Source organism: Drosophila biarmipes, chromosome 2L (genome assembly GCF_025231255.1).
Source record: "Drosophila biarmipes strain raj3 chromosome 2L, RU_DBia_V1.1, whole genome shotgun sequence".
Lineage (NCBI taxonomy): Eukaryota > Metazoa > Arthropoda > Insecta > Diptera > Drosophilidae > Drosophila > Drosophila biarmipes.
This window is the reverse complement of record NC_066612.1, coordinates 15,050,069-15,073,156: the sequence shown is the minus strand read 5'-3', so window position 1 is coordinate 15,073,156 and position 23,088 is coordinate 15,050,069. Positions and strand designations below refer to the sequence as shown.

Sequence of the window (23,088 nt, the reverse complement as noted above, 5' to 3'; positions counted from 1 at the left end):
TAGCTTTCCAACACTGCACCGCTGAGTTTGTTTGCGTGGGCGGGCGATACTTCCCCACAACTGTGCGAATAATAAATAAGTTCGGCTGGGAAAATGTTTGACGATGGTCAGTCAGAGCTAGTCCTGACCCCATTGCCATCGCCATGTCCGAGCGCCGAGGAGTGCACGAGATACCCGGGGACTACCAGCCAGTGCCCCGAGAACAGGACGATCCGACTCCTGTGACTGCATCCTGCTGCCGGCGTCCCAACTGCCAATTTGCAGTCCAGGATGAGAGGAAAGACTGCTGCTGCAACCACGGCTACATCATACCCGTGTTTATACTCTTCGTCCTGGTGATGATTGTCCTTTTGTTGCCTTGGGAGACCTTCCACCGAAATGAGAACACAAACAGCCCCGTTCCCGTGGAGGCTCCGTTGCCATGCCAACTGGAACTAGTCGAGAGCCTGCCGCTGGGGTTGAACTACAGCCAAGGGGAACGGGAGAGCCACCCCCAACTGAAGAGCACCATTGAAACCTGGCAGTTGCTGCTGGGCAGGGCCAAAACCTCGCTGGACATAGTCTCACCACACTGGACGCTGCGCGGATTGGACGTTAACGACACTAGCACCGTGCCGGGAGAAAAACTTTTTCAGCGGCTACTTTCAAACGGGGATGTCGGCAAACCCAAACTGCGACTAAGGATTGTTCTTAATCGCAGCCAGGAGAGCCTGTGGCATGCGGATGCTCGCATCCTCGCCAACTACGGAGCGGCCGATGTCGTGGGCATCAACTTCCTGCACTCCAAACTATGGCTGGTGGACGGGGAACATTTCTATTTGGGCAGCGCCAGCATGGACTGGAGATCGCTCACGCAACGCAAGGAACTGGGTGTTTTGGCCAGGAATTGTCCTCATCTGACCCAGGATATGGCGAAGATTTTCAAGGCCTATTGGTACCTGGGCAACAATGAGGTGCCGGAGAATTGGCCTTGGATCTACCACACCCACATCAATCAGAGAAGACCCCTTTTGCTGAACATCAACAAAAACCATACAATGCAGGCTTATTTAGCCAGTTCACCACCTGGCTTGGCAGGCACTGGAAGGAGCCAAGAGCTGGACGTCATTCTAGAAGCTATCGATAAGGCCACTGAGTTTATAAGTATAGCTCTGATGGACTATTTTCCGCAGTTGAGGAGCAGTAAGAAGCTGGAATACTGGCCCATAATAGACAATGCCCTGCGGAGAGCCGCCTTGGAGCGGGGTGTGGTTGTTAAGCTGCTAATTTCCTGGTGGAAGTACTCGGATCCCAGCGAGGATCATTTTTTACGGTCCTTGCAGGCTCTCAACAAAGTGAGGGATGAAGTGGATATACAAATAGTAATGGGAACTGCTATAAACGAACGGATGTGAAATGCTGATTACAAACCTTTTCTCTTTCAGCGTCGCTTTGTGGTGCCCACAACGGATGAGCTGGATAGGATTTCAGGTGGAAGAGTAAGTTGCAACTCCTATTTGGTCACCGATAACGTTGCCTTCATTGGTACCTCGAGCTGGTCGGGCGAACATTTCACTTCATCGGCCGGCATTGGATTACTCCTTCAGGATATGGACTACAACAACAACAGTCTGCGCACCGACTTGCTGGCCGTTTTCCAGAGGGATTGGTTCAGTCCTTATGCCTTGCATTTGCAACCAACCTTAAGAATTTGAATTAGTCATTCAAACCCGCCGGCACTTTGCAACACTGCCATCAGCTGTTCATGTCATAACAAACGTCAGACCTAACCTCAAATCTCTGGAAGCTAAAATAAGTTTAAATTTCTCGCCACTCTATTAATAATAAAGCAAACTAAAAGCATGGCAAACAAGCCGACGCGCGACGTACTCGGCATCATCTTCCAGAACTTCTGGAAGTCCTTGCGGCCGCGTCAGTTCCGTGGGGATCTCATTGGGGAGGACTATTTCGGCAATAAGTACTACGAGATTCCGGCCAATCCTTCAATTGGAAAGAGGAAGCCCTCGCGGTGGTTTGAACCTGCGGACAAGGAAGCCTTCGACCAGGAACTTACCGCCGAGTGGGAGGCTTGGCTGCGGGGACGCCGGGATGAGCCGCCTACCCGTGAGGAGCTGGTGAAGAACCTGCAGATCATGGACATGAAGAAGCGCAATGCCGCCGAACTGGAGGCAACCTACGCCAAGGGCAAGGACGACAAGGCGCTGCCCAAGCAGGTGGACGGTCCCACCATCGGAACTTTCCCCAAATATAAGGAGTACGAGTTTATTCCAGGCAAGGAGCCACCGGAGAAGTAACTCTAGTTTTGGTATTTTTAAAGAATTTAATGTGTAAATATAGTTAAATTGATCTTAAATGTTCTACCAATCGTTCAAATCCAAGTCCTTAACTATATCAACGGCTCCACCAGCCTCATCGTAATCATCTTCCACTGTTGCTGGCTGGGACTTCTCCTTTTCTGCTTTTTCCTTCTTGGCCTTCTTTGCTTTAGGTTGCTCCACCTCAACTTCCACTTCCTCCTCATCCTCTACTTCGTCGTCATCATCGTCTGATCCCACGTGCAGGCCATCGTCGCCTTCATCTTCTGAGTCCGATGGGAAGAGTTCAACCTCACCGTTCTCGTTCCTTACTGGGACTCCCGATTTAGGTGGCAGCTTCTTCAGCTTGGGCACATCATAGTCTGCGTTAATTTCATCCGTCTGCGCCGCCTGTCGTCGCTTCTTGATCTCGTGCGTCTTCAGCCAGCTGGCGTAGTAAATGTCCAGGGGCGTGCGTTTTAGGCGGAGCTGCTGCTCCCACGCGGCAACAGCTTGAGCGTCCTTAATGTCAAAGTTAACGCTGCTCTTGCCGCGCTGCTGTTCTATGAAACGGCCGCTCTCCTGGATCTTCTCTAGCAGTTGCTTAAGTTTGCGAGTGTAGTTCGCATTTCGGCAATCCTTTAGGTACGATTTGATAGCCATCACAGTGGGCACCACCAGATCGCTAAAGGCCAGCGATGCAGACTCATGGGCGAGATATTCCAGCAGAAGACCGCACACTTGCTCGATCACCTCATCCCGGAAGCCATTTTCTGCCAGCTGCCCTTTGTTAAGCCTCAGGATGCAAGTAAACTGCAGTGGCTTCATGGACACCGCCGAATGCTTACGATTAAAGGTGTTGCTCTTCAACACTTCCACAATGAGCGGGAGCACTGGCACATATGTATTGGTTTCCTTCGACAGTGATATAAGCGTTTGCAGACAGTGGAATCGCAGTGGGAAGTACTGAGCAGTGGGTATCAATCGGATCACTCCAGTGGCAATGGTAACAAGGGGATAAACCAGAGGCTGCAACTGCGGCTTGTTCGCACTTGCTCCCAGGAGATCCGCCCAAAGGCGCAGGGAGTTAATGAATTGCCAGTTGTATACGGCTTGGAAGCTGTCCTTCTTCTTGAGGATCACCGCGTTTCGCAGGTGAATGGCCAACTGACGGATGTAGAGGAAGGCATGTTGATAGGTGACATTCAGATCCAGGGCGAACATCTCCACTAGCGAGCGGCGCATGAAGTTGATTCCGGGCAGAGTGTTAGGGGACACGAACTTGGAATTGCGCACATAGGCTAGGTACATCGCTTTCAGAACGTGGTTAAGCATAGTGGCCTGAAAGATTTAATAACGTAAGCAAAGTGGATATACACATAAGGCAACTGAATCTACCTGCTGTTTCCTGGTTATCTTCAGTATGCAGAGGAAGGCCAGCACTCGAACGGTTTCATCTCCAGTGGCCCAGAGCACAACTAACCGCTTCAAAATGGTCTTTCCTAGGGCCGAAAAGGGAACCACCATGCCAGCCATTTGGTGCAAGTGCTTGAGCAACACTCCCAGAATATTGGGACTCGACACCTGCTCCACCAGACGAATAAGATCCGTGAGGTAGTAACGCAGGCAGCCGCGCACCTTGACCCACTTCTTGTGCTTGTGCAGCGGGAGGCTGCTGTTGGGCCTAACGCCCAGCAACTTGATAATGGCGGGCTGCAGGTGAATCACGCAGAGCTGGATGACTCCGTTGAAGGCGGCTGCTCCGACGACCTTAAAGGCGGCTGCATTGGGCTGGTTCTCGCCGCCGTCAGCTCCGTCGGCCGAAATGCTGGCCAAGGCTGAATTGAAGGCCTGGATCACCTTGCGCACAATGTCGATAGAGACGTTGGCCTGGCTCAGTTGCTGTTCCCACTGGTGCAGCAGGTTGAGGGTGATCTTCTGGGTGGCGCCAGATGCGGCCTCGTCCTCTTCCTCGAAGTCACTCTCATCGCTGGCCACAGCCAAGTCCTCGCTGGGCTTATGGTACTTCTCTTCGTCATCCTCGTCGTCTTCGCTGTCTTCAGCCGCCTTCTTGGTCTTGACCTCATCCTCCTCCTCCACGTCATCGTCGTCGTCACTGTCTAGAAGATTAAAGTCCAGCAGCTTCTTGTCGTTCTTCTTTAAAAAATCGTAGAACTCCGGATCTATATCCTTTAGTCCTTCCAGCTCCTCCTTGTGTGATTTCTTGGCCCCCTTCTTCGCTGGCTTCCCATTTTTCACTAGTTCAGTGCCTTTCGGCTTTGATTTCTTAGTGATACCCTTTGACTCTGAGACGGTTTCCGACTTCTTGACCTTCGACTTCTTCAGGGCATCCTTAAGCGGCTTCTTTTTGCTCAATCCGAGCTTGGACTTGCCCAGGGTCTTTACTTTTTTCGAAGCCAACTTCATTTTTACACGAGCAAACTAAAACAAAATCGCACGTGTGCCGCTCAACAGGGTTGCCAAGTCGGCAAATTGCTATGCAGGGTAGCCCCTTCTTGAAAATGAGATATACACATTGAGCTACAGGAAAGGCGAAAAATAAAGCTAAAAGAAAACTTACTATTTCAAATATGAATTTAAATTTGATAATAATGGGAGGGTCTTCTGTAAGCTGTAATTAATTACTTACATTTCTGTTTGCGGGCATTAAATAGTGTACAATAGTGAATACAACTATTAAATATACTATGTGCACAAGGCGACAGCGATAAAACCGCCAAATGGCCAGCCCCTTTGGCGGTTTCTCCAATCGTTTTTTGTTGTTGGCGACTCGGTAAGTCGTAGGCGAAATTTTTACTTGTCAATTGCAGTTGCAATTGGCAATTGCACTTGCTTCGCTTAACCGGAAAAAGCGGCGCCGGTGGAAAATGGCACGCAAGAGCCACAGCCACATGTACAACGCAATTCCCGCCGGCCTGGAGTCGGACGAGGAGGAGATGGACAACCTGATGGCCAACCTGAAGATCAAGCGTCTGGAGGACATCACAACAGGTGCCGGGATCGATGGGCGTAACTTCGACGCCACTTTGGACGCGGAGGCGGAGAAGTTCTTCAAGTTGTTCCGCGAGAAGTGGAACATGTACAGCAAGAACAAGTCGCCGCATCTGCGGCAGGAATTTGGAAAGGCCTTAATGGGTCACCAAGAACCCCTCCTGCTGGCCCTCAAGATATTCGCCAACTGCCCGGACAGCAGCAACATCAAGCCGAAGAGCTTGTCACATTTTGTGCTGGACACGGTGTGCAAGCTTCACGAGGAGTACCCGCATCTCGGCGAGGGCTGTGACCCAAACACCAGCATGATTGCCTTTAACTTTGTGAAGACCTCCGGCCTGCTGAGCCTCAACAATGCTGTGATCTATGCCTATGGACTGCGTAATATTCGCGATCTGCTGTTGCCCAAGTTGCGCGAACTCCTGGACAATGGTCTCTACAAGGAGGTCACCCAGTGGTCAATTAGCCTTAAGCTGACCCACGAGTTCGACATGCTGGAGCTGGCCTTCCCACTAATTGCCATCGAGAAGCTGCCGTTGGCCGAGGAGTATCTGGACCACGCCACACAGCAGCGCCTGCCGTTTGTCAAGTTCTTGGATTCATTGCTGCACAAGGAGAAGCAAGTAATAGAGCTATGCGAGCATCTGTTGGGGTGAGTTATGAATGAGTAAAGATCCCAAACCTGGATAAACATTCTGTCTTTCCTGCAGTCGCTACAAGAATCTTAAAATCTCGCACCACGTGCTGAGCTACCGGCCCATTGCCAAGATCGTCGCTCGGCTGGCCAAGAAATACGGCTTTGACGATGCTGTCACGCCCAACTACAAGTTCACCAAGACGTGCAGTTACCTGCACTATCTATACCGCGAGTACGAGAAGGCCCGTATCAATCTGGCCAGCTTCCGGGAACTGGTCAGCGTGCACGCCTATGACTACGCCCTGCGCAAGGACTTCGTTAGCTACATTGCCTCAGCTGGAGCTATTTTCGAGGCCATCTACTGGTACAAAGAATTTAATATAACTCCAAACGATTGTCCGCTAGAAATCAAGACGCAGATTTCGCAAAATGGCGCTGGCAAAGCTGCGTGCTGGGAATCGACCAGCGAGGACGACAGCTGCTCGGCGAGTGGCTGTGATATGTACCTGACCATGGACCTGCCCGACGAGTGCCTTATCATAGTGGACAAGGCGGCACAGTTTGATCGCATGTTGTACCACCTGCAGCAGGAGCACATCATCTACCTGGATTCAGAGTGGATGCAAAACGTGTGCGGGGACAGCCAGCTGTGCGTTCTGCAGATTGCCACAAGCCACAATGTCTACCTGATTGACTGCTTGGCAAGGGAGAGTCTGCGAACGGAGCATTGGCGGCTGTTGGGCGCGAACGTTTTTAACAATGTGAACATCCTCAAGGTGGGCTTTTCCATGGTCAGCGATCTCAGTGTATTGCAGCGCTCACTGCCTCTGCAACTGCGCCTTCAAATGCCTCACCACTACTTAGACCTGCGCAATCTTTGGCTGGAGCTGAAGAAGCAGCGCATCGGCGTAGAGCTTCCCTTTGGCAATGTTAACCGGGCCGGGGACGCTCTCACGGATCTCTCTTTGGTGTGCCTCGGGAAGAAGCTGAACAAGTCAAATCAGTGCTCCAACTGGGCTAATAGGCCGCTGCGACGCGAGCAGATTCTTTACGCCGGTGAGTCAAGTCCTGACTCTCCTTAATCTAGCAGGACTAATATACTTTCCTTTCCAGCCATCGATGCGCGCTGTCTGCTGCTGATCTACAACACGCTCCTTGCCCGCGTTCCCTCCATTCATGTGGCAATCGAGAAGAGTATCGCCAGCAACAACTTCCTCAGGCGCGGCGCCAATGTCAAGTGATAGACGAGCTGGCCCCAAATAGATCCCAGCAAATCTAGTTGGATAGCGATTCTCATGTAGATGACGACAAAGGCATTCGCCCAACCTAAACTTAGTTCAAACGTTAAAGTTGAAAAGAGTATTTAACGTATATTTAGCGACTAGCAAGGCAGCTTGGTTAAACGCAGTTAAGACGCATGTTACAAATCAAAAGCAAACCATGTGACTGCAAACCAGAGATGAAATAAGGAATTTAAGTTCTTTTGGAGGTGGCACAGAAATCAGTTTCAGGTTTCTGGGTTTACTCGTTTTATGATTTTTTCGCTCACTGTACATACTTTGAACACTTACATTATTCCAATTCACAGAGTACATGTATTATTTTGTATTTTCTGTTATGGCCGATAAACGAGCCTTTTATTTAACCCTCACGCATAATCAAAACTGAATAAAAGCAATGAATAGGATTGAACAATTTGTAGAGATCTTAAATACTTGGGATAATATTTGGGATCGGATTGAAACAAGTGGAATAAAATAAAAGCCGGGAACGATTACTGAAGTGGGGTTGCGTACTTGCTATTCCAATCCCGCTCGAAGACGTTGCGCAGGTCGCTTCTCAAGGTTTTGGTGCTCTCCGTCTCGTGGGTTTCGCTTAGTACCAAGCCGATGCCGGCGGTGTCTGTAAAGTAGTCGCCACTCCAGTTGGAGGTGCCAATGTAAGCCACTCGATCGGTGACCATATACTTGTTATGGTTCACCCGAGCAAAGGGTATCTTCTCCTGGCTCGAGTCAGTGGGCACAATGAACCAGCGCTGGAGAAGAATGATTTAAAAAGGCTTGGTTAATTTTTCTATTTTGCACTTTAAGAACTATTTTCACATTGGTCAGATTTTTAAGCACGTGTCATTGGGTGATTAATTTTGGTATTATCAAACAATTTAAAAAAAATTAAAAAAAATTTGGCTTATTTTAGACTTTTTATCAGCTTTATACTCACAATTTGAATATCAATGTTATCTTTTTTGGAGGTCAGGTCCTGCAGGGACTTGAGGTACTTGGCCTCGCTGGGATTGGAGTGCTTCCACCAGGAGATAAGGAGCTTCACCGCTACTCCTCGCTCCACAGCTGCTCGCCGCAGTGCATCGTCGATGAAAGGCCAATAATGCTGGTTTTTCTCGTAGATAATCAGTGGATAGTAATCCATAACCGCAATATTTACGTAACTAATGGCTGTGTTTATAGTGTTGAGGATGGCGTCCAAATCATTTGTTCGCCCCCTCGCCGAAAGAGGTGGCGGGGAGCTGGTTAAAAAGCCCTCCATACTGGTGTTCTTGTTTACTTTTATCTGCATGGGACTCTGCAAATTGTAGTATGTGTTGTATGAAAAGTCCCAACGGGGAATTTGTGAGCTTTCACTGTTGCCCATAGCCCAGTACTCCCTAAAGATGATGGACACGTCCCTTGCCAGTTGCCCACAGTTCTGGACCAACACGCCCATCTCCTTGACTTGGGTAAGGGCCCGCCAGTCCATGTTGGCGCTGCCCAGGTAAAAGTGCTCATCGTCAACCACCCAAAGTTTGGTGTGCAGTACTCCGCTACCAAAGTACTTAGGGAAGTAGAGGCTGACCACCTCGGCAGCTCCGGCGCTGGCCAACACTTTTGTGTTCGAATTGGGCGATACAGTGGAGGGCTCACTCTGAGCAATGCGAATCTGGATTCGGGGCGACCGGCTGCCGCCATTTCCGTTGGCCAGAAGTCTGGCGAATATGTCCTCGCCCGGCTGAGTGCTGTTATCGGCCACACCGGGCGTGTCTTCGGCCTTGAGTGTCCAATAGAAGGATGCTATATCCAGTGAGGATTTCGCGCTGTCCAAGAGCTGCTTCCATGCTTCGTAGGTGCTCAGGAATTTTGGGCTGCCTTCAGGATACTTCAGTCCAACGGGTATGGACTCCACCAGCTGAATGTCGCAGTTGACTTTTCCCTTCAGTCCATGGCCTCCGGGCCCACTATACTGATGGAGGCGCGGCCGGGGCTGAAGTAAGGGTTGTTAGTGGTTTAAATAAAGTATGTTTGATTATTTAAATACCTGGAAGTAGGAGCTGCCGAGGAAGAGGAGCATGAGCAACGACACCGTCACCATTTGGGCCGCCTGTTGACTCTCCGCCGGCCTTTGTCTCTCCTCGGTGTCCTGGCCAGGGGTCTGGCCAGAGGCCTGGCCATTCTCCACATCGGTTTCTTGGTTTTCGAGCTTCTTGTAATCCGGCATGTCGAAAAATCAAAAGGTAGTGATTAGCCAAAGAGGCTTTGTTATCTTTATCGATATGACGGGTGCTATAGACGGTTCCCTCTCGAATTTAAGAATGATAAAGAACCAATGATCGGAACTTTCGGTAGCGTTCCATTCCATTTTTCCTCTCTCTCATTCCACTTCTGACTTTTCAGGGGTGTAGAAAGGGATCAATTAGGGCTTTTTAAAAACGTATTTTTTGTATAACGACCAACAACATGGATCTAATCAATTACAAATTACAAGGAACCATATAAAATGAAAAATATATTTTTTTAATTTCTTTATTAGACCCCCTGAAGCTCCCTCTGCGCCCCTGGCAATCCACTTGCAGCAAAACAAAATCAGCTGTTTTATTATCAACGTTTATTATTGCGCTCAAAAATGCTGCGGAAATCACTATTTGCCAGCGAGTAAGTGACAAATAAAACCGCAAAAATATATCAAATTACAAGATTTGGCATTCCAGCAAGCTGAGACAATCGCTGGTGGGTGCTCTGGTGCGAAATTCGACCGGGAGCAGCAGCAGCGCGGCGTCACTGGATGCCGGCACCCAAAAGGAAGTGCGCCACCATGAGAACCATGCCTCCGAGTGGTGGAATCGAAATGGAACCATGGGTGCTCTGCATGCGCTGAATGAGATTAGGTAAGAGATCCCAGTTCCAAGGTGTTTAAATAAACATATTGCTGAAGACTTGTCCCCTCTCAGGGTTCCCTTCATCAGAGATGGCATCGTTTCGCGGGGCACAGTGAAGCCTGGTTACGTAAATACCACCAAGGTGCTATTGGGGCAGCATATTCTGGAGGTTGGATGCGGCGGTGGACTGCTAACGGAGCAACTGGCGCGCCTAGGTGCCCAGGTCACGGGCATTGATCTGGGCGAGAAGTTAATTGAAGCCGCTCGCGATCACCTCAAGTGCTCCAGTCCGGAACTGGCCAGCAATGTGCAGTATAAAATGGAACCTGTAGATCAGCACGCCAAGGCAAATTGTGAATGCTACGATGCCGTAATAGTATCCGAAGTTCTGGAGCATGTCGACGACAAAGTGGCGCTGCTGGAGGCCAGTGTGCGAACCCTTAAGCCTGGAGGATCCATTTTCATCACTACCTTAAACAAAACAATCCCCAGTTGGTTTGGCGGCGTTATCCTTAGCGAATACGTACTGAATCTGGCGCCCAAGGGAACACACCACTGGGACAAGATGATATCCCCACTGGACGTTCAGCGTATCTTGGATACAAGTAGGTGTCCCTCTATGTATTCATTTTGTACAAACATTATTCTTGAAGTCTAGGGTCTTAGATTTTATGAAGGTCTAAAGGTTTTCGATATATAATCAGGTCGGAAATAGTTTTCGGCACTAAGTGGTTGAGACTTCGACTGTCTCTCCTTGGTCTTTTTATATGATCAATAAAGTCTGGAGTTTTCTCGGCATGGATAGGGTTTTGTCCCATAAACCTTGATACCTAGGTAGAAAGGCAATGCTAACATTTTTCCAACCTGTACTTATACTCTTTTCCTCTCTATTTGCAGTGAACTGCCAGACGGTGTTGGTGAATGGAAGCACCTACGACTTTTGGAGCAACACCTGGCGCTGGATCAATAACACCCAGATGTGCTACGCCTTGCAGGCGGTGAAACAACCCTTGAGCGAATCCAACTGAATTCAATTATTTTATTTAACTAGTAGCTAGGTCAGTGTGTAACAACTAAGGCGTAAACTAATCGTCATCTGAACGCGGTTTCTTGAATTGCTGCTTCTTTTTGGGATGCGGGCTTTCGCTCCCGTTGCCGTTCTGCTTCCTTTTAAAGTCCTTTTTGGTGCTGAACTTCTTGCCCATGCTGCCGGCGACCGTGGGCGCCTTGTTGGCATAGTAGGCCTTGGCCATGTCCTGGTCGGAGACCTCCTTGGGCTGCTCCGGCTTTGTACGGGCCTGCTTCTCCGCCAGCTCCTGCTCCATAAGCAGCTCCAGCTCGGGATTCATGCCGCGGAAACTGAGCCGTCCGTCAATTAGGCCGGCGCAAATCGAATAGCTGGATTCCACGACGAAGTTCGAGGTGGAGTTCAACATCTTCTCGTTGATCTCGTTGGAGTACAGTGCCCTGCTCTGCTCATCATCCGCCTCCTTCTCTACTTTGACCTTGGTTCGCTGCATGAACTTCATGTCCAGGACGCCGCGCGAAAGCCGGGGCTTTGTCTTTGCTGGCATTTTGCCGGTATATTGTTTAATCACAATAAAATGGAAATACTTTTTCCCTTAAAAGTAAGGCACGTTGATTTTTTGCCCCAAGGCAGAATGAGCGAACAAAACAAACGGTGGAAAAGTAAGTGTTGCAAAGCGCCGTTAGGCTGGCCAAGAAAACGTGGCGCGCCCTCGTGTTTATGCGATGTTTAAAATAAGTATTCAAATTACTTTCGAAAAAAAGGACCATAATATATTTTCAACGTTCCACCCTGCCGTGCACTATAGTCAATATACTCTGGCAGCGTAAACCTCTTGCAATGGGACCTACTCAAATGAAAACCTAAACCTGACTGGCACCTCCCCAAAAGAAAAATTATATTTAAAATGTTTCCCCAGGACTTACTTACTTTCTTATCAATGTCACGGAGTTTGTCAAAATTAATTATGTTTCTGTAAATTTGTCGTCCCCACAAAAAGCAATGCCCAACTCCAGCTTCATGGGCACAATAAGGAAGAACTACCACAGCCTGATCAGCGTATTCGTTAAAAACGATTCAGAATCACAAGATCGCCAAATGACAAATGCTTTTAATATGAAGCGCAATCGGAGAGCCAATTTACTGGCCCAAAAGAAAGTGATTGTCCTCAATGGAGAAAGCAGTAGAGAACCGGAGAAGAAACCAAAAGTTGCAATACCACAAAAAAGTACGATTCCCAAGGAGTACAAGGCGCAACACATAGCAAACCTTTGTGACGTAAGGAATTGGGCACATTATATTTCATTAAAGCTAACATTTTAGTTTTTAGGTAATTCGTATAGACTTGGAGCAAATCAGCGATGAGTTCTTTTTCGAGACGAAGTGGAAAATACTGGATGTGCTGCGGGATGCACAGCTAAAACAGCTGCAGGATACGGTTCGAAGCAGAGCCGAAGAATCTAATTGCACGTGCTTATAAAGATAAATTCAAACAAAAGATAATAAATGTGAACAAATTTAAATAAAAAATCAGTGCTGCAAAGGGCGCGCGGATCGATTCATCGATTAACTATCGCATAACGGCGCGTCGCTTTGCCACACTGCGCATTGCGCACACAGAATAGAGGGAGAATGAAAAAAGTGACATAAATGGCGGAAAGCAAACCTAGCGCCAACATTCGTATTTTCGTTTAATTTTCGCTCCAAACTACAATTTATTCGCGATTATTGGTCAGTGCATACCGAGTGCAGGCACACAACGAGTTACCAGGACGGGAAAAGAGCCTTTGAATAGATTGCGTACCATGTACAAGCGCAAAACGGCGAGTATTGTTAAAAGAGAAGGCAGCTCCGGAGCGGGCACCTCCTCTGCGATGAAGATGATGATGATGGGGGCTGGCAACGTGGATTCGGATGATTCCGCGGCCCATTCGCAGACCTATGAGCCCGCATCCACCAGCATGGACACATCCCCGGATCCTCCCACGCCGATCAAGTCCCCTTCGCAATCACAGTCGCAGTCACAGCCCGGACAACAGCGCTCCGTGGGCTCCCTGGTCCTGCTCACCCAGAAGTTTGTGGAACTCATGAAGGCCAACGGCGGCTCCATCGACCTGAAAGCGGTACGACCCGGGCTTAGTTCCATGAGTTCCCCCTTAAATCAACCATTTATCTCTCCTCTGCAGGCCACCAAAATATTGGACGTACAGAAGAGGCGAATATACGACATTACCAATGTTCTGGAGGGCATTGGACTAATAGATAAGGGCAGACACTGCTCCCTAGTGCGCTGGCGGTAGGTGCTCATTTGCATTTAAGGGCGAACTCAGTCAGCTCGAACTAGGTAGAAATGGCCTGTAAATGGAGTGGAATGGGGTGGCACTCTCTTTGTAAGATACAGCAAGTACTGTACAAGCAGGTGTAATTTTACTCTGCTATTGGTGTTATCAATTGACAAATCGGGCTCAAACTTATTTTTTTGTCTTCAACACTTAAAGTGTAATACACTGTCCAAATAAGTAGCGCTTTCATCCAAGATTCCACAAAGAAGTTGCTATTTTTTGAGACTTTATTGGGTTAAAATATTTGTTTTTCCTTTGTTACTTCCTCGTACTAATAAAAGTATAATTTTCATTAGCGGTGGGGGCTTTAACAATGCCAAAGACCAGGAGGAGTACGACATGGCGCGCAGCCGGACCAATCACCTGAAAATGCTGGAGGATGACCTAGATAAGCAACTGGAGTACGCACAGCGCAATCTGCGCTATGTGATGCAGGATCCCTCCAATCGTTCATACGCCTATGTGACACGGGACGATCTACTGGACATCTTTGGCGATGACTCCGTATTCACCATACCGAACTACGACGAGGAAGTGGATATTAAGCGCAATCACGTATGTTACATTGCCTCTTGTATACTTATTAACATGGTGCAATAATAGAAAAGAGCTTTAATAATTGTATACCCCTACTTATTAAAGTTTATCGGCCTTATTCTTCGTTTATGTTGTTCGATATCAGCACAAGTGGTGAATGATTTTAAACCCATGTCTCTTTATTTGCAGTACGAGCTGGCCGTCTCGCTGGATAATGGCAGCACAATCGACATACGCCTGGTAACAAACCAAGGCAAAAGTACCACAAATCCGAACGACGCGGACGGGTTCTTCGACTATCGCCGCCTGGACACACCCTCGCCTTCGACGTCGTCGCACTCCAGCGAGGATGGTAACAATCCAGCGGGCACGGGGAACGTAGTTACCGATGAGCACGGGTATTCCTGCAATCCCGAGATGAAGGATGAGATGAAGATCCTGGAGAACGAGCTAACAGCAAAGATCATCTTCCAAAATTACCTGTCAGGACACTCGCTGCGACGATTTTATCCTGATGATCCGAATCTAGGTTGGCATTTCTTGGCCGCTTTTCAAAAGACCCCCCCTAATTTTATGTTCTCCCTTCTTGTGTTGCAGAAAACCCTCCGCTGGTGCAGCTGAATCCACCCCAGGAAGACTTTAACTTTGCCTTGAAAAGTGACGAAGGAATCTGCGAGCTGTTCGACGTACAATGCTCCTAACTACTCCTTACGAATGTAGCTACCATGCAACTGGCCGCGTGCGTTGTGCAAATATTTATGATTAGTACAATTCTGACTTTTGATTTCCCTATATCGTCTAGAAATTTTAATTAGTTTAATTCCTTGTAATTTCGCCAGACTAGCAGCAAAACCAATAAATCCATAAATGCACACATTTGAGCGTGTGTGTTTGTTTATACATTTTAAACAAACATAAATGGATGTGAGGAAGTAAACCTTTATGGGATGGGTTGGTATATTATTTTGATGATCATATAATATATGATGGCTAGAGCGACTCGTCTAGTGATGCTGATCAAGAATATATTTACTATATCTAGGATCGGAAACACTTCCTTTTTCCTGTTACATACTTTTCGACAAGAACGGAGTAACCTTCTCAAGGGAGATGACGTTACAAGTGTTCCCTGTACCCCAGGACTTCTGTCTGAAACTCATGTCAAGCGGTTTCGAATTCCAAAGACCTTTGAGGAAGCATGCCAGTTGCCTTAACTGGCGTCGCCTTGACGCATTTAGAGGACCATGCCGATATACCAAAAGCTCCTTCATCAGATCCTCCGAGCCGAGTCGAGCCTCCAGTTGCACTCGCCATCTGCTACGTCACTCGGTGGTACGACGGTTCAAATGTCCCCAGTGTCCAAACTCCTATGCACGGGGCAAAAGCCCCACAAATATACCTTTAAAATTATTTTAAGATATTAAAAGGAAAACAAACTATTTGGTTTTTTTTTGCCTGTAAAAAATATGAGACGGGTACCGAATTCATTAGTTAAATTATTAATATTTAAGATTTATTTTTGCAATAAAGAACAAAATTTGTCGAACTGACTATAGACATATTTCGAATCAAATTAAAATAACTTGCAATAGTTCGATGCAAATCGATATACAAATCTATGTATATATGTAAATAGGGGAGGTGGAGCCAAAAACTTCAGTAGATTCCTCGAGCTGATCACACAGCCATTCTGGTCATCAGTTTTATTACTGCATATCTAAATGGATATCTGGGAGTCACGGGACTTGGAAACCCCTAGTAGCGATAATTCTTCTCCAGGTTGGGGCCATCCGTACAAGAAGCTGTAGCCAACATAAAGGCCTCTCTGGAGGTCAACAATATAGGGTTAGAGAGGATGGACCAATCTTAAAAGGATATTATCTCGCAGGTCTCAGATAAAGTACAAACTTTACAGATAAACTTAGATGAATCTTTTTATATATCTATAGAAAACCTATTGGAACTATTTTAACGTATTTGAATTTTTGAAATATTTTAAGTCTATCTAGTTTAGCTATTTATTTTCCAAACAAATCAGCGCCTACAATGCCGAAATATAGCAGCTCGTGACCCAAATTCCACCGTTCCACAATCGCCGCTAATATGGACTCCATCCTGCCGCGTGCTTAAAATATGTTTCCATGGTCACACCGGAAAGTACCGCAAAACTTGCGAAATCAAATTCTTGAAGTTTCTTGTGCGTGGCTGGCGTGGAAAGCAGGTTTCAAGATGAAAATGCGCCATAAAATGGCCTGTTGGCAGCAGATTTTAACCATTTTGGGATCTTCCTCCTATCCGGACTCAGAATGGGCCACCATCTTCGCTGCTTTTCTGGACACCTGGGACAATCCCTACTACATCCAGACGAGCACGGTATGTTTTTCGTGCACTTTTCTTTCCTGAGAAAACTATTTGTTATTATTCTACGAACAGGATCCAAACATACCGATAAAGACCGAATATCTGGTGCGACCTAGCAAAGCTTTTCTGGAGTCCCTTGCCAAAGGGAGCGCTACTGGACGGAAGACTTCAGAGTTCCTTGAACCATCTAGTTCCAGCGTCCCTTCTTCTCGGTCTAAAGCCACCAATCCCGGCAAGCGTCGCGATACCATATCGCACTCAGTTCCTCCCAAAACCCCTAGTTCAGGCAAGCGGCGTGATACCATTGCGCATTCGGTTTCCGGTGCTTCTGCCGAAGAGCAAAGGTCTTTAAGTGTCTCCACTGCTAAGTCTCAGCTAAAAAACCCTCGTCATTCCGAATACGCCAAAATCGGGACTCCGCGCAAAAGTCGAGAATCGATTACAAAAGTTTATTCCAAAAAGATCCAAAAGGCATCTGCTTCGACGGATGATAAAGTCGCAAATGCCGTTAATCGCCGAAAATCACGTGCTAGTGTTTCCACAGCTAACTCCACCAAGCGCGAAGAGTCTTGCTCCTCGTCAGACGATTCCAATTTGAGTTCCACAAAGAACCGAGATACCTGTGCCTCGCAGGATGTTTCTACTTCGAAGCCACATAAGTGTCAAGAATCACGCGCTAGTCCATCTACAACTAATACCATCCAGCGCAGTGAGTCATGTTCCTCGTCCGATGATCCTATTTTTGATGTCCTTAAGCGCCAAAATACATTTGCCTTGCCAAAGGCTTCGGACTTGAATCCCACCAAGACCCGGGACTCATGCGATCTTATAGATGATGTCATTATGAATCCCATTAGGCCGAGAGCTTCAAGTGTTTCCAAGACAACTAATCGCAGAAAATCATGTGTTCCTGTTGAAGATCACAAAGCTTCCTCAGCCCATTCCATTAAACGTCGAAACACTTGTGTTTCTACAAATGCTCCGCAAGTCACAAACCGCAATCTGACAAAGAGACGTGATACAGTAGCTAATCCTATCAAGATCACACAGCAGCCCGAGATTTCCTTCCCCCACGGATGTGAGCAATCAAGCGACGAAGGCGATGACCAACTGCCCCTTTCCAAATGGTTGATAAACATGAAAGTCAAACAACAACAAAAACCAGCACACGTGGCCGTCGCTATTCAAAAGCAGTCGCCGACTCAATATTGCAATGCTTTACCACTGCAAGAGAAGCGCAAAAGAGGACGCCCCTCATTGCAGGAGAAGGCTCTGCAGCAGGCCAGGTTAGAGGCGGAGCTCTGGAGCACTATGGAGCAGCCTACGAAGCCAGCAAGCAACTCTTTATTGATCGGACAGAAAAAGCATTTGGCAGAGCGGCCAGAGATAACAAAAAAGACCCAGAAGCAGCCTCATGAAAACGATCAGCAGCTGGTCAACATGGAGACGGAGATCGGGGAAGCACAGCAGCACATGCAGATACCAAAGAAACACCAGACTAAACCATTGCTGAAAGGTTCACAAAAGCAGTTGAAGGAATCACAGAAAAGGCTTAAAGCGCTTCCGCTGAAAAAAACAAACCCACATAAATGGCTGAAAACTCCGCAGACTCTGGTCAAGCCAAGCACTCATTGCGAGACAATTCAACAACCACAGAACTTGTCAAAGTCATCGGGAAAAAAGAAGCCACTAAACTCACGCCTTGAACTGATCGCACCAATCTCAACGCACCACAAGAAAAGGACCTTGTCAAACGTAGGCGTAAAAGCAGTAAGCAGTTTTTTGGATTTTACATTACCTAACCACTTCCTTTTGTTGCCACAGATAAGCGCCAAAACACCGTTGATGCCAGACCACACGCAACCGAAAGCGATCAACTTGAAACGCGCAGAGGTCGGTGAATCTGCTGAGAAGGATGCGGGCCATAAGAACAATCTTTCCGAGGGTCAGTCGATTAGGAGACCCAGCCATCTCTGCGAGCATAACTACAACATGGCTGTCGACAACGATAGCCGACGAGGACAACCGGTATACGCGTCCAACAAGTTGGATGAGGATCAGTTGCAGGACGACGACATGGAGCTAACCAGTCCTGTGGGCGGTAGCGAGGCCGGCGAAGGTATCCAGTTAATAGAAGATGGGGAGTGTGTCTTCTTTGATACACCGAGTGAAATGTTCCGTGAGGTGGAGGAGATGGAACGCTGTCTAGAGATCTTTAACAATAAAACGCCCAGCGAAATTGATAGTCAGCTGGTCCACACCACTGAGTTCTTCGAAAAGCTGACAAGTTCGACAACGGTAGAGGAAAATAAAGCCGATTTGGCCGGCGTCTATATGGGGGAGAAAGAAGAATTGGACTACGAGGACGACGACGACGATGTGCTCTCGGTGGCTACTTCCTGGGATGGGCTCGACGACGAGACTCCTCCTGAGCCGAAACCAGTTGAGAAATTGCAAACCGCCGAGCAGAAACCCAAGCCCATGTCGAAACCCTCAAAAGAAGCGCCAGAGAGAGCTGTCGGTGCAGAAACTCCAAAGGTGCAGAATGTGAAAACATTCCGTATACCAAAAGTGAACCAAGAGGTATTAAAGACACAGCCCTCTGTGATGCGATCGCTTTACGAGCGCCAGGAGACTGCAAAAAAAAATAAGCAAACGGCCAAGCATGTTTCACCGCTGCAGGTGGATCCTACGCCAGTGGCATCGAATCGCCAGCAACGCGAAGAGGCAACCGCTGCTCGACGGGTGAAAGAGCCAGTGCCCGTTTTTGGTCCACCCTATCGCGTGCCTTCGGAAGCGACAGTTCCGTTGGTTAATGCCAGCAGCAAAGAGTTCACACCCCAGCTACCCGTTGCCCAGCCTCCACAGGGTAATATCTGGTTAAGAGAAGTGTTTGGGGTAAAGTGCATGCAGTCTCTGGACAACAGGTGCCGCACGTTCAACTGCGATCATACGTTGAACAGCTTGGGCGAAGTCCAGAGGCGTCTGATCAAGATGGATGAGGAGGCATTGTTGAGCGCCTATCGCCTGATGCTGCGAAGCTTTTTTATGTTCCAGACCTACTTCACCTCATTTGTGGACATTTTTGAAAATCGCCAGCTCCGGCAGCAGCTGCTTTATATGGTGGGCGACTGTCGCTTCTACAAAGACATTGCTGCTCCTTTGCTGGGCCACGTCTATTGCGTCCTCCAAAAATGCGGAATGCAGGAAGTGGCCATTGGCTGCATAATGGAACACTTGTGGCTGCCAAGCAAGGCTCACAAGTTTCGAGATATGACAGTGATGGTGTTGAATATTTTGTCCAGCGCCAACTGGGATAAATATAGCGATAAGCTGGCGGAACTCAAGGAGCTTTATGGATTTGAGATACCGATAGAAAACTTGATCACCATGCTCAACTCTTCTTTAGACCAAGGAGAAAAATTTGCAAAAGCCTTAACGCTGATAACCTTACATCAAGAAACTACTTGCCGCAATAAAACCATTCTGTCGATCCTATCAAACCGCAGTGAAAATGCAATCCGGCGACAATCAGTGCCGGATTGCGGTGCTCCCCTGCTTGTTCCACCACATGCTGCTGGTCAGCCGTGTCCACCATTTAGAAGCCACCCCGTAGTCCCTAATTTTAGAGAACCACCTCTGCCAATAAACGCCCATAACTTTAATGGAAACAACGGATTTCATCATCCAAATCACTTCCCTAACAATTTAATTACACAATATAATCGAATTTAATTATCTATGAAATGATCTGAGCATCGAATTATACTTTTGTTTTGACATTTATCATACTCTTAACCAAATGAAAATACCAAGTTTATTTCTAACCCATTTTTTACAAAAATTTTGTATTGAAACGATTAATAAATGAAAAGTGTAATTGTTATGGCTGTAGCACCCTTGATTACAGCACAAAAAATATGAAGCTCTTGTTACTCGCTGCTGTTAGCGCCATGACAGGAGTATATGATAATGATCAGGAATATATATATTTTATAGGGTCTATGTACGTCTCCTTCGCTGCATTGTTAGCTTTCGACTGAAATTATTATAACCTTTGAATCTAAAAGCAATGACTTCGGAAACCACCTTTTCAGGACTGCCGCAAAAATTACTTTGCGCTCACATAGAATCCTTAGACATCAATATACATTCTTTAGGGATTTAGGTCTAATTGATTTCATTGGCACCTCCGCATATTTCAAACTAATAAAGCTTTTCTTATTTTCTTTTATTAGGAAATAGATTACCACTAAATAAAATCGAGACTTAGCTATAGGGTAGACCTGAGTCTATCTCTTCTGTTTGCCCTTGCTCCAGTTCTTTTTGCCGAAGCCCTTTTTTCCACCACCTCCTCCGCCTTTGCCCCCGCCGCCACCCATAGGCTTCATGCGTTTGCGGGCGCCCGTGAAGTGCTCCGAATCATCGTGGTTGTCGCCGCCCCGCTTGTGGCCCCTGCCTCCCTTCGTATCCTCCAGATCTTTCAGCTCCAGCTTGGCGGTGCGTTGAGCCTCTGCCACTCGCTCTTGGAGGGCCATGACCTCGTCTTCCTCACACTTGTACAGTGGCAGTTGCTTGCCCAGCAGGTGCTCGATGCGCTGGTACAGCTCAATGTCGTACTGGCTGACCAACGTGATGGCTTTGCCGGACCGACCCGCTCTTGCAGTTCTTCCCACGCGATGGATGTAGTCCTTGCTGTGAGTGGGTATGTCAAAGTTGACGACCACATCCACATGGGGGATGTCCAGACCGCGGGAGGCCACGTCCGTTGAAATGAGAATCGAACGATTTTTCGCCTTGAATTTGTTCAAAGCAGCTAGTCGCTTGTTCTGGGACATTTGGCCGTGCAGGGGGATGGCTGCCAGTCCCAATGCCCGAAGCATCAGAGCCGTCTTAACGGTGTTATTGCAGGTGCTGCAGAAGATCATAAAGCTGTTGCCCGCCAGTTCGTTGAGGATATGCACCAGATAAACATCCTTGTATTTAACGGGGATGAACAGATATGACTGTTGCAACTGCTCTACCGTCTGGTACTTGTTGGAGACCTCGACCTTCACCGGATCCTTCAGCGAGGCGCGCTGAAGTTTCTTCACCTTCTTGGTCATGGTCGCACTGAACAGGAATGTCCGCCGTTCGCGCGGCAACACCTTCAGGATCTTGTCCAGCTCCACCTCGAAGTCCATGTTGAGAATGCGATCCGCCTCGTCCATGACTAGGTATTTAATGGCCTTCAGGTTGAAGCCCTTCATGTTCTCCAGGTGATCAACCAGGCGACCCGGTGTGGCAATGATGATGTGTGGCTTCTTGGCCAGCTGCAGACCCTGGGCTACCATGTCCATGCCGCCGACGACCACACAACACTTGATGCCAATACTGCTGCCTGAAAGAACAGTAGCTAGCATGAGCTTGTGTGACTTATGATTGAATTACAACTAGGGGAACGGTTTTAACTCAGAGGTAGTGACGAATAAAGAAATAATAATTTCATATTTTCGTTTGAAAACAAAATCAAAACAAGTTTAACATCATTGTGTGGTTTGGTAATAATAGAATAGACTTAATAAGTTGAAGGAACACTCACCAAGCGCTTCGAACTGCTCGCCGATTTGGAATGCCAGTTCCCTCGTGGGAGTTAGCACGAGGGCGAAATATCGCTGCGGATTCTCGAGCAGAGAGTGCAAAATGGGCAGGGCGAAGGCTCCCGTCTTGCCGGACCCAGTCTCCGCCAGGCCAATCACATCCTTGCCCTGCAGCGCCACCGGAATGGCCTCACGCTGGATCTTCGAGGGCGCCTTCCACTTCAGTTCGTTGCAGGCCTGGCACAAAGTCTCATTGAGTCCCTGAGGTGAAAAGAGAAACCTTAGAGGCGATCCTGAAGAGGGATTTCGAGTGGCACACATACTAGATCCTTCCAGGTCAGCTTCTTGTCCTCAGCCGTGTCGTCGTCCTCCTCGGAACCACTGGCTGCATCACCGGCGCCATTTTCCTCCGCCTCATCTTCATCGCCTTCCGCTTCCGAATCACCTTCCTGCTCCTCCTCGCCACTTAGTTCCTCCTCTTCGTCGCTGGTTTGCAGCTGCGCCTGTTCGTCCTCTGAAGTTTCCGACATTTTGTTACATGAGTTTCGACAAAAAATTGGGCACGCTATGGATATTACCACCAATCTCGGCACGTGGTCGGAAAGAAAGAGGAAGAGCGTAGAGGTGGGGAAACGCCGATGGAAATATCGATGCATCGATGTTTCAACATTTTTAGAAGCATTGAAACACAAATAATAGCCCATTCACACAGCTATTCTTTACACAGGCTCGATTCTACGATGAGCTTGGATCCCTTTACAGTTTAACGCACCTCAACCCCAATTAAAACTTTTATAGGAGAGCAGGGAGACCAAATTCCTCTTTATAGGGTTTCCAAGACGATTTTGTCGTACATTCCACAACCATTACTGAGAAATATTATTCTAGGATGCCCAAAATTAGAATCCATTGCTTTTACCGCGTAGTGAAAATTGGACTTAAGTTGATATTCCAAAATGTAATGATTTCTTAATCTTAAATTTGTTTTGCAATACAAAGTTTTTCTTATAACTAGGAAGCTAGTATTGGCCGAAGTAGAAAAAAATTTGAAACTCGACTTCCTCAAATTATTGGTGAAGTCCGGAGCGTCCAAAATGGAAACGCTTAGCACTTATATCGAGAAATCTCGACAAGCAATCGATGTACGATATT

General features: G+C 47.6%; 10 protein-coding genes across 12 annotated transcripts; 6 read left to right on the top strand and 4 right to left on the bottom strand.

Annotated features, from left to right (window-relative positions):
* The first annotated feature begins 9 nt into the window (after positions 1–9).
* On the top strand, positions 10–1,852 carry LOC108033986 (5'-3' exonuclease PLD3). The gene is made up of 2 exons (XM_017108710.3): positions 10–1,361; positions 1,425–1,852. Exons 1-2 carry the CDS (start codon positions 144–146, stop codon positions 1,692–1,694), a joined length of 1,488 nt encoding a protein of 495 aa, XP_016964199.1. The 5' UTR covers positions 10–143; the 3' UTR covers positions 1,695–1,852.
* LOC108033987 (NADH dehydrogenase [ubiquinone] 1 alpha subcomplex assembly factor 2) lies at positions 1,697–2,353 on the top strand. Its single transcript, XM_017108711.3, has one exon. The coding sequence runs from the start codon at positions 1,842–1,844 to the stop codon at positions 2,292–2,294; it is 453 nt and encodes a 150-aa protein (XP_016964200.1). The 5' UTR covers positions 1,697–1,841; the 3' UTR covers positions 2,295–2,353.
* LOC108033985 (nucleolar complex protein 2 homolog) lies at positions 2,301–4,766 on the bottom strand. The gene is made up of 2 exons (XM_017108709.3): positions 3,693–4,766; positions 2,301–3,635 (listed from the first exon to the last, which is right to left on the bottom strand). Exons 1-2 carry the CDS (start codon positions 4,719–4,721, stop codon positions 2,358–2,360), a joined length of 2,307 nt encoding a protein of 768 aa, XP_016964198.1. The 5' UTR covers positions 4,722–4,766; the 3' UTR covers positions 2,301–2,357.
* Positions 4,767–5,061: 295 nt separating this feature from the next.
* On the top strand, positions 5,062–7,638 carry LOC108034017 (exonuclease mut-7 homolog). The gene is made up of 3 exons (XM_017108752.3): positions 5,062–5,958; positions 6,017–6,999; positions 7,057–7,638. Exons 1-3 carry the CDS (start codon positions 5,183–5,185, stop codon positions 7,182–7,184), a joined length of 1,887 nt encoding a protein of 628 aa, XP_016964241.1. The 5' UTR covers positions 5,062–5,182; the 3' UTR covers positions 7,185–7,638.
* Positions 7,540–9,540, bottom strand: LOC108034018 (5'-3' exonuclease PLD3). Its single transcript, XM_017108753.3, has 3 exons — positions 9,253–9,540; positions 8,164–9,198; positions 7,540–7,978 (listed from the first exon to the last, which is right to left on the bottom strand). Exons 1-3 carry the CDS (start codon positions 9,430–9,432, stop codon positions 7,718–7,720), a joined length of 1,476 nt encoding a protein of 491 aa, XP_016964242.1. The 5' UTR covers positions 9,433–9,540; the 3' UTR covers positions 7,540–7,717.
* Positions 9,541–9,697: 157 nt separating this feature from the next.
* Positions 9,698–11,205, top strand: LOC108034086 (ubiquinone biosynthesis O-methyltransferase, mitochondrial). Its single transcript, XM_017108852.3, has 4 exons — positions 9,698–9,866; positions 9,923–10,099; positions 10,163–10,695; positions 10,988–11,205. The coding sequence occupies exons 1-4, from the start codon at positions 9,838–9,840 to the stop codon at positions 11,116–11,118; spliced, it is 870 nt and encodes a 289-aa protein (XP_016964341.1). The 5' UTR covers positions 9,698–9,837; the 3' UTR covers positions 11,119–11,205.
* LOC108034087 (M-phase phosphoprotein 6) lies at positions 11,116–11,789 on the bottom strand. The gene has a single exon (XM_017108854.3). It carries the CDS (start codon positions 11,662–11,664, stop codon positions 11,176–11,178), a length of 489 nt encoding a protein of 162 aa, XP_016964343.1. The 5' UTR covers positions 11,665–11,789; the 3' UTR covers positions 11,116–11,175.
* A 224-nt stretch (positions 11,790–12,013) lies between these two features.
* LOC108034085 (transcription factor E2F2) lies at positions 12,014–14,877 on the top strand. The gene is made up of 6 exons (XM_017108851.3): positions 12,014–12,395; positions 12,448–13,240; positions 13,304–13,413; positions 13,756–14,014; positions 14,186–14,525; positions 14,594–14,877. Exons 2-6 carry the CDS (start codon positions 12,923–12,925, stop codon positions 14,695–14,697), a joined length of 1,131 nt encoding a protein of 376 aa, XP_016964340.1. The 5' UTR covers positions 12,014–12,395; positions 12,448–12,922; the 3' UTR covers positions 14,698–14,877.
* Positions 14,878–16,170: 1,293 nt separating this feature from the next.
* LOC108034185 (protein deadlock) lies at positions 16,171–20,243 on the top strand. 3 transcript variants are annotated; one of them, XM_050885042.1, is made up of 3 exons: positions 16,171–16,369; positions 16,430–18,124; positions 18,182–20,243. In XM_050885042.1, exons 1-3 carry the CDS (start codon positions 16,226–16,228, stop codon positions 20,090–20,092), a joined length of 3,750 nt encoding a protein of 1,249 aa, XP_050740999.1. In that variant the 5' UTR covers positions 16,171–16,225; the 3' UTR covers positions 20,093–20,243. The 3 variants fall into 3 exon arrangements, with proteins under 3 accessions (XP_050740999.1, XP_016964494.1, XP_016964496.1); XM_017109005.3 differs by having other exon boundaries at positions 16,430–18,127; XM_017109007.3 differs by having other exon boundaries at positions 16,172–16,369; positions 16,430–18,112.
* Positions 20,244–20,573: 330 nt separating this feature from the next.
* On the bottom strand, positions 20,574–22,553 carry LOC108034229 (probable ATP-dependent RNA helicase DDX47). The gene is made up of 3 exons (XM_017109075.3): positions 22,260–22,553; positions 21,939–22,197; positions 20,574–21,737 (listed from the first exon to the last, which is right to left on the bottom strand). The coding sequence occupies exons 1-3, from the start codon at positions 22,464–22,466 to the stop codon at positions 20,650–20,652; spliced, it is 1,554 nt and encodes a 517-aa protein (XP_016964564.1). The 5' UTR covers positions 22,467–22,553; the 3' UTR covers positions 20,574–20,649.
* Positions 22,554–23,088: the final 535 nt, after the last annotated feature.

Coding starts and splice junctions, on each gene's coding strand:
- LOC108033986 (XM_017108710.3), top strand. CDS start 144: ATGTCCGAGCGCCGAGGAGTGCACGAGATACCCGGGGACTACCAGCCA. Junction 1,362..1,424: donor ATGAAGTGGATATACAAATA/GTAATGGGAACT, acceptor TTTCTCTTTCAG/CGTCGCTTTGTGGTGCCCAC.
- LOC108033987 (XM_017108711.3), top strand. CDS start 1,842: ATGGCAAACAAGCCGACGCGCGACGTACTCGGCATCATCTTCCAGAAC.
- LOC108033985 (XM_017108709.3), bottom strand. CDS start 4,721: ATGAAGTTGGCTTCGAAAAAAGTAAAGACCCTGGGCAAGTCCAAGCTC. Junction 3,636..3,692: donor AGATAACCAGGAAACAGCAG/GTAGATTCAGTT, acceptor TAAATCTTTCAG/GCCACTATGCTTAACCACGT.
- LOC108034017 (XM_017108752.3), top strand. CDS start 5,183: ATGGCACGCAAGAGCCACAGCCACATGTACAACGCAATTCCCGCCGGC. Junction 5,959..6,016: donor CTATGCGAGCATCTGTTGGG/GTGAGTTATGAA, acceptor TCTTTCCTGCAG/TCGCTACAAGAATCTTAAAA. Junction 7,000..7,056: donor CGAGCAGATTCTTTACGCCG/GTGAGTCAAGTC, acceptor TTTCCTTTCCAG/CCATCGATGCGCGCTGTCTG.
- LOC108034018 (XM_017108753.3), bottom strand. CDS start 9,432: ATGCCGGATTACAAGAAGCTCGAAAACCAAGAAACCGATGTGGAGAAT. Junction 9,199..9,252: donor TCGGCAGCTCCTACTTCCAG/GTATTTAAATAA, acceptor CCCTTACTTCAG/CCCCGGCCGCGCCTCCATCA. Junction 7,979..8,163: donor ATAACATTGATATTCAAATT/GTGAGTATAAAG, acceptor ATTCTTCTCCAG/CGCTGGTTCATTGTGCCCAC.
- LOC108034086 (XM_017108852.3), top strand. CDS start 9,838: ATGCTGCGGAAATCACTATTTGCCAGCGA. Junction 10,100..10,162: donor CATGCGCTGAATGAGATTAG/GTAAGAGATCCC, acceptor GTCCCCTCTCAG/GGTTCCCTTCATCAGAGATG. Junction 10,696..10,987: donor TCAGCGTATCTTGGATACAA/GTAGGTGTCCCT, acceptor CTCTATTTGCAG/TGAACTGCCAGACGGTGTTG.
- LOC108034087 (XM_017108854.3), bottom strand. CDS start 11,664: ATGCCAGCAAAGACAAAGCCCCGGCTTTCGCGCGGCGTCCTGGACATG.
- LOC108034085 (XM_017108851.3), top strand. CDS start 12,923: ATGTACAAGCGCAAAACGGCGAGTATTGTTAAAAGAGAAGGCAGCTCC. Junction 13,241..13,303: donor GCTCCATCGACCTGAAAGCG/GTACGACCCGGG, acceptor TCTCCTCTGCAG/GCCACCAAAATATTGGACGT. Junction 13,414..13,755: donor TGCTCCCTAGTGCGCTGGCG/GTAGGTGCTCAT, acceptor AATTTTCATTAG/CGGTGGGGGCTTTAACAATG.
- LOC108034185 (XM_017109005.3), top strand. CDS start 16,226: ATGAAAATGCGCCATAAAATGGCCTGTTGGCAGCAGATTTTAACCATT. Junction 16,370..16,429: donor ACTACATCCAGACGAGCACG/GTATGTTTTTCG, acceptor TTCTACGAACAG/GATCCAAACATACCGATAAA. Junction 18,128..18,181: donor CAAACGTAGGCGTAAAAGCA/GTAAGCAGTTTT, acceptor TTGTTGCCACAG/ATAAGCGCCAAAACACCGTT.
- LOC108034229 (XM_017109075.3), bottom strand. CDS start 22,466: ATGTCGGAAACTTCAGAGGACGAACAGGCGCAGCTGCAAACCAGCGAC. Junction 22,198..22,259: donor AGCTGACCTGGAAGGATCTA/GTATGTGTGCCA, acceptor TTTTCACCTCAG/GGACTCAATGAGACTTTGTG. Junction 21,738..21,938: donor CGAGCAGTTCGAAGCGCTTG/GTGAGTGTTCCT, acceptor CTGTTCTTTCAG/GCAGCAGTATTGGCATCAAG.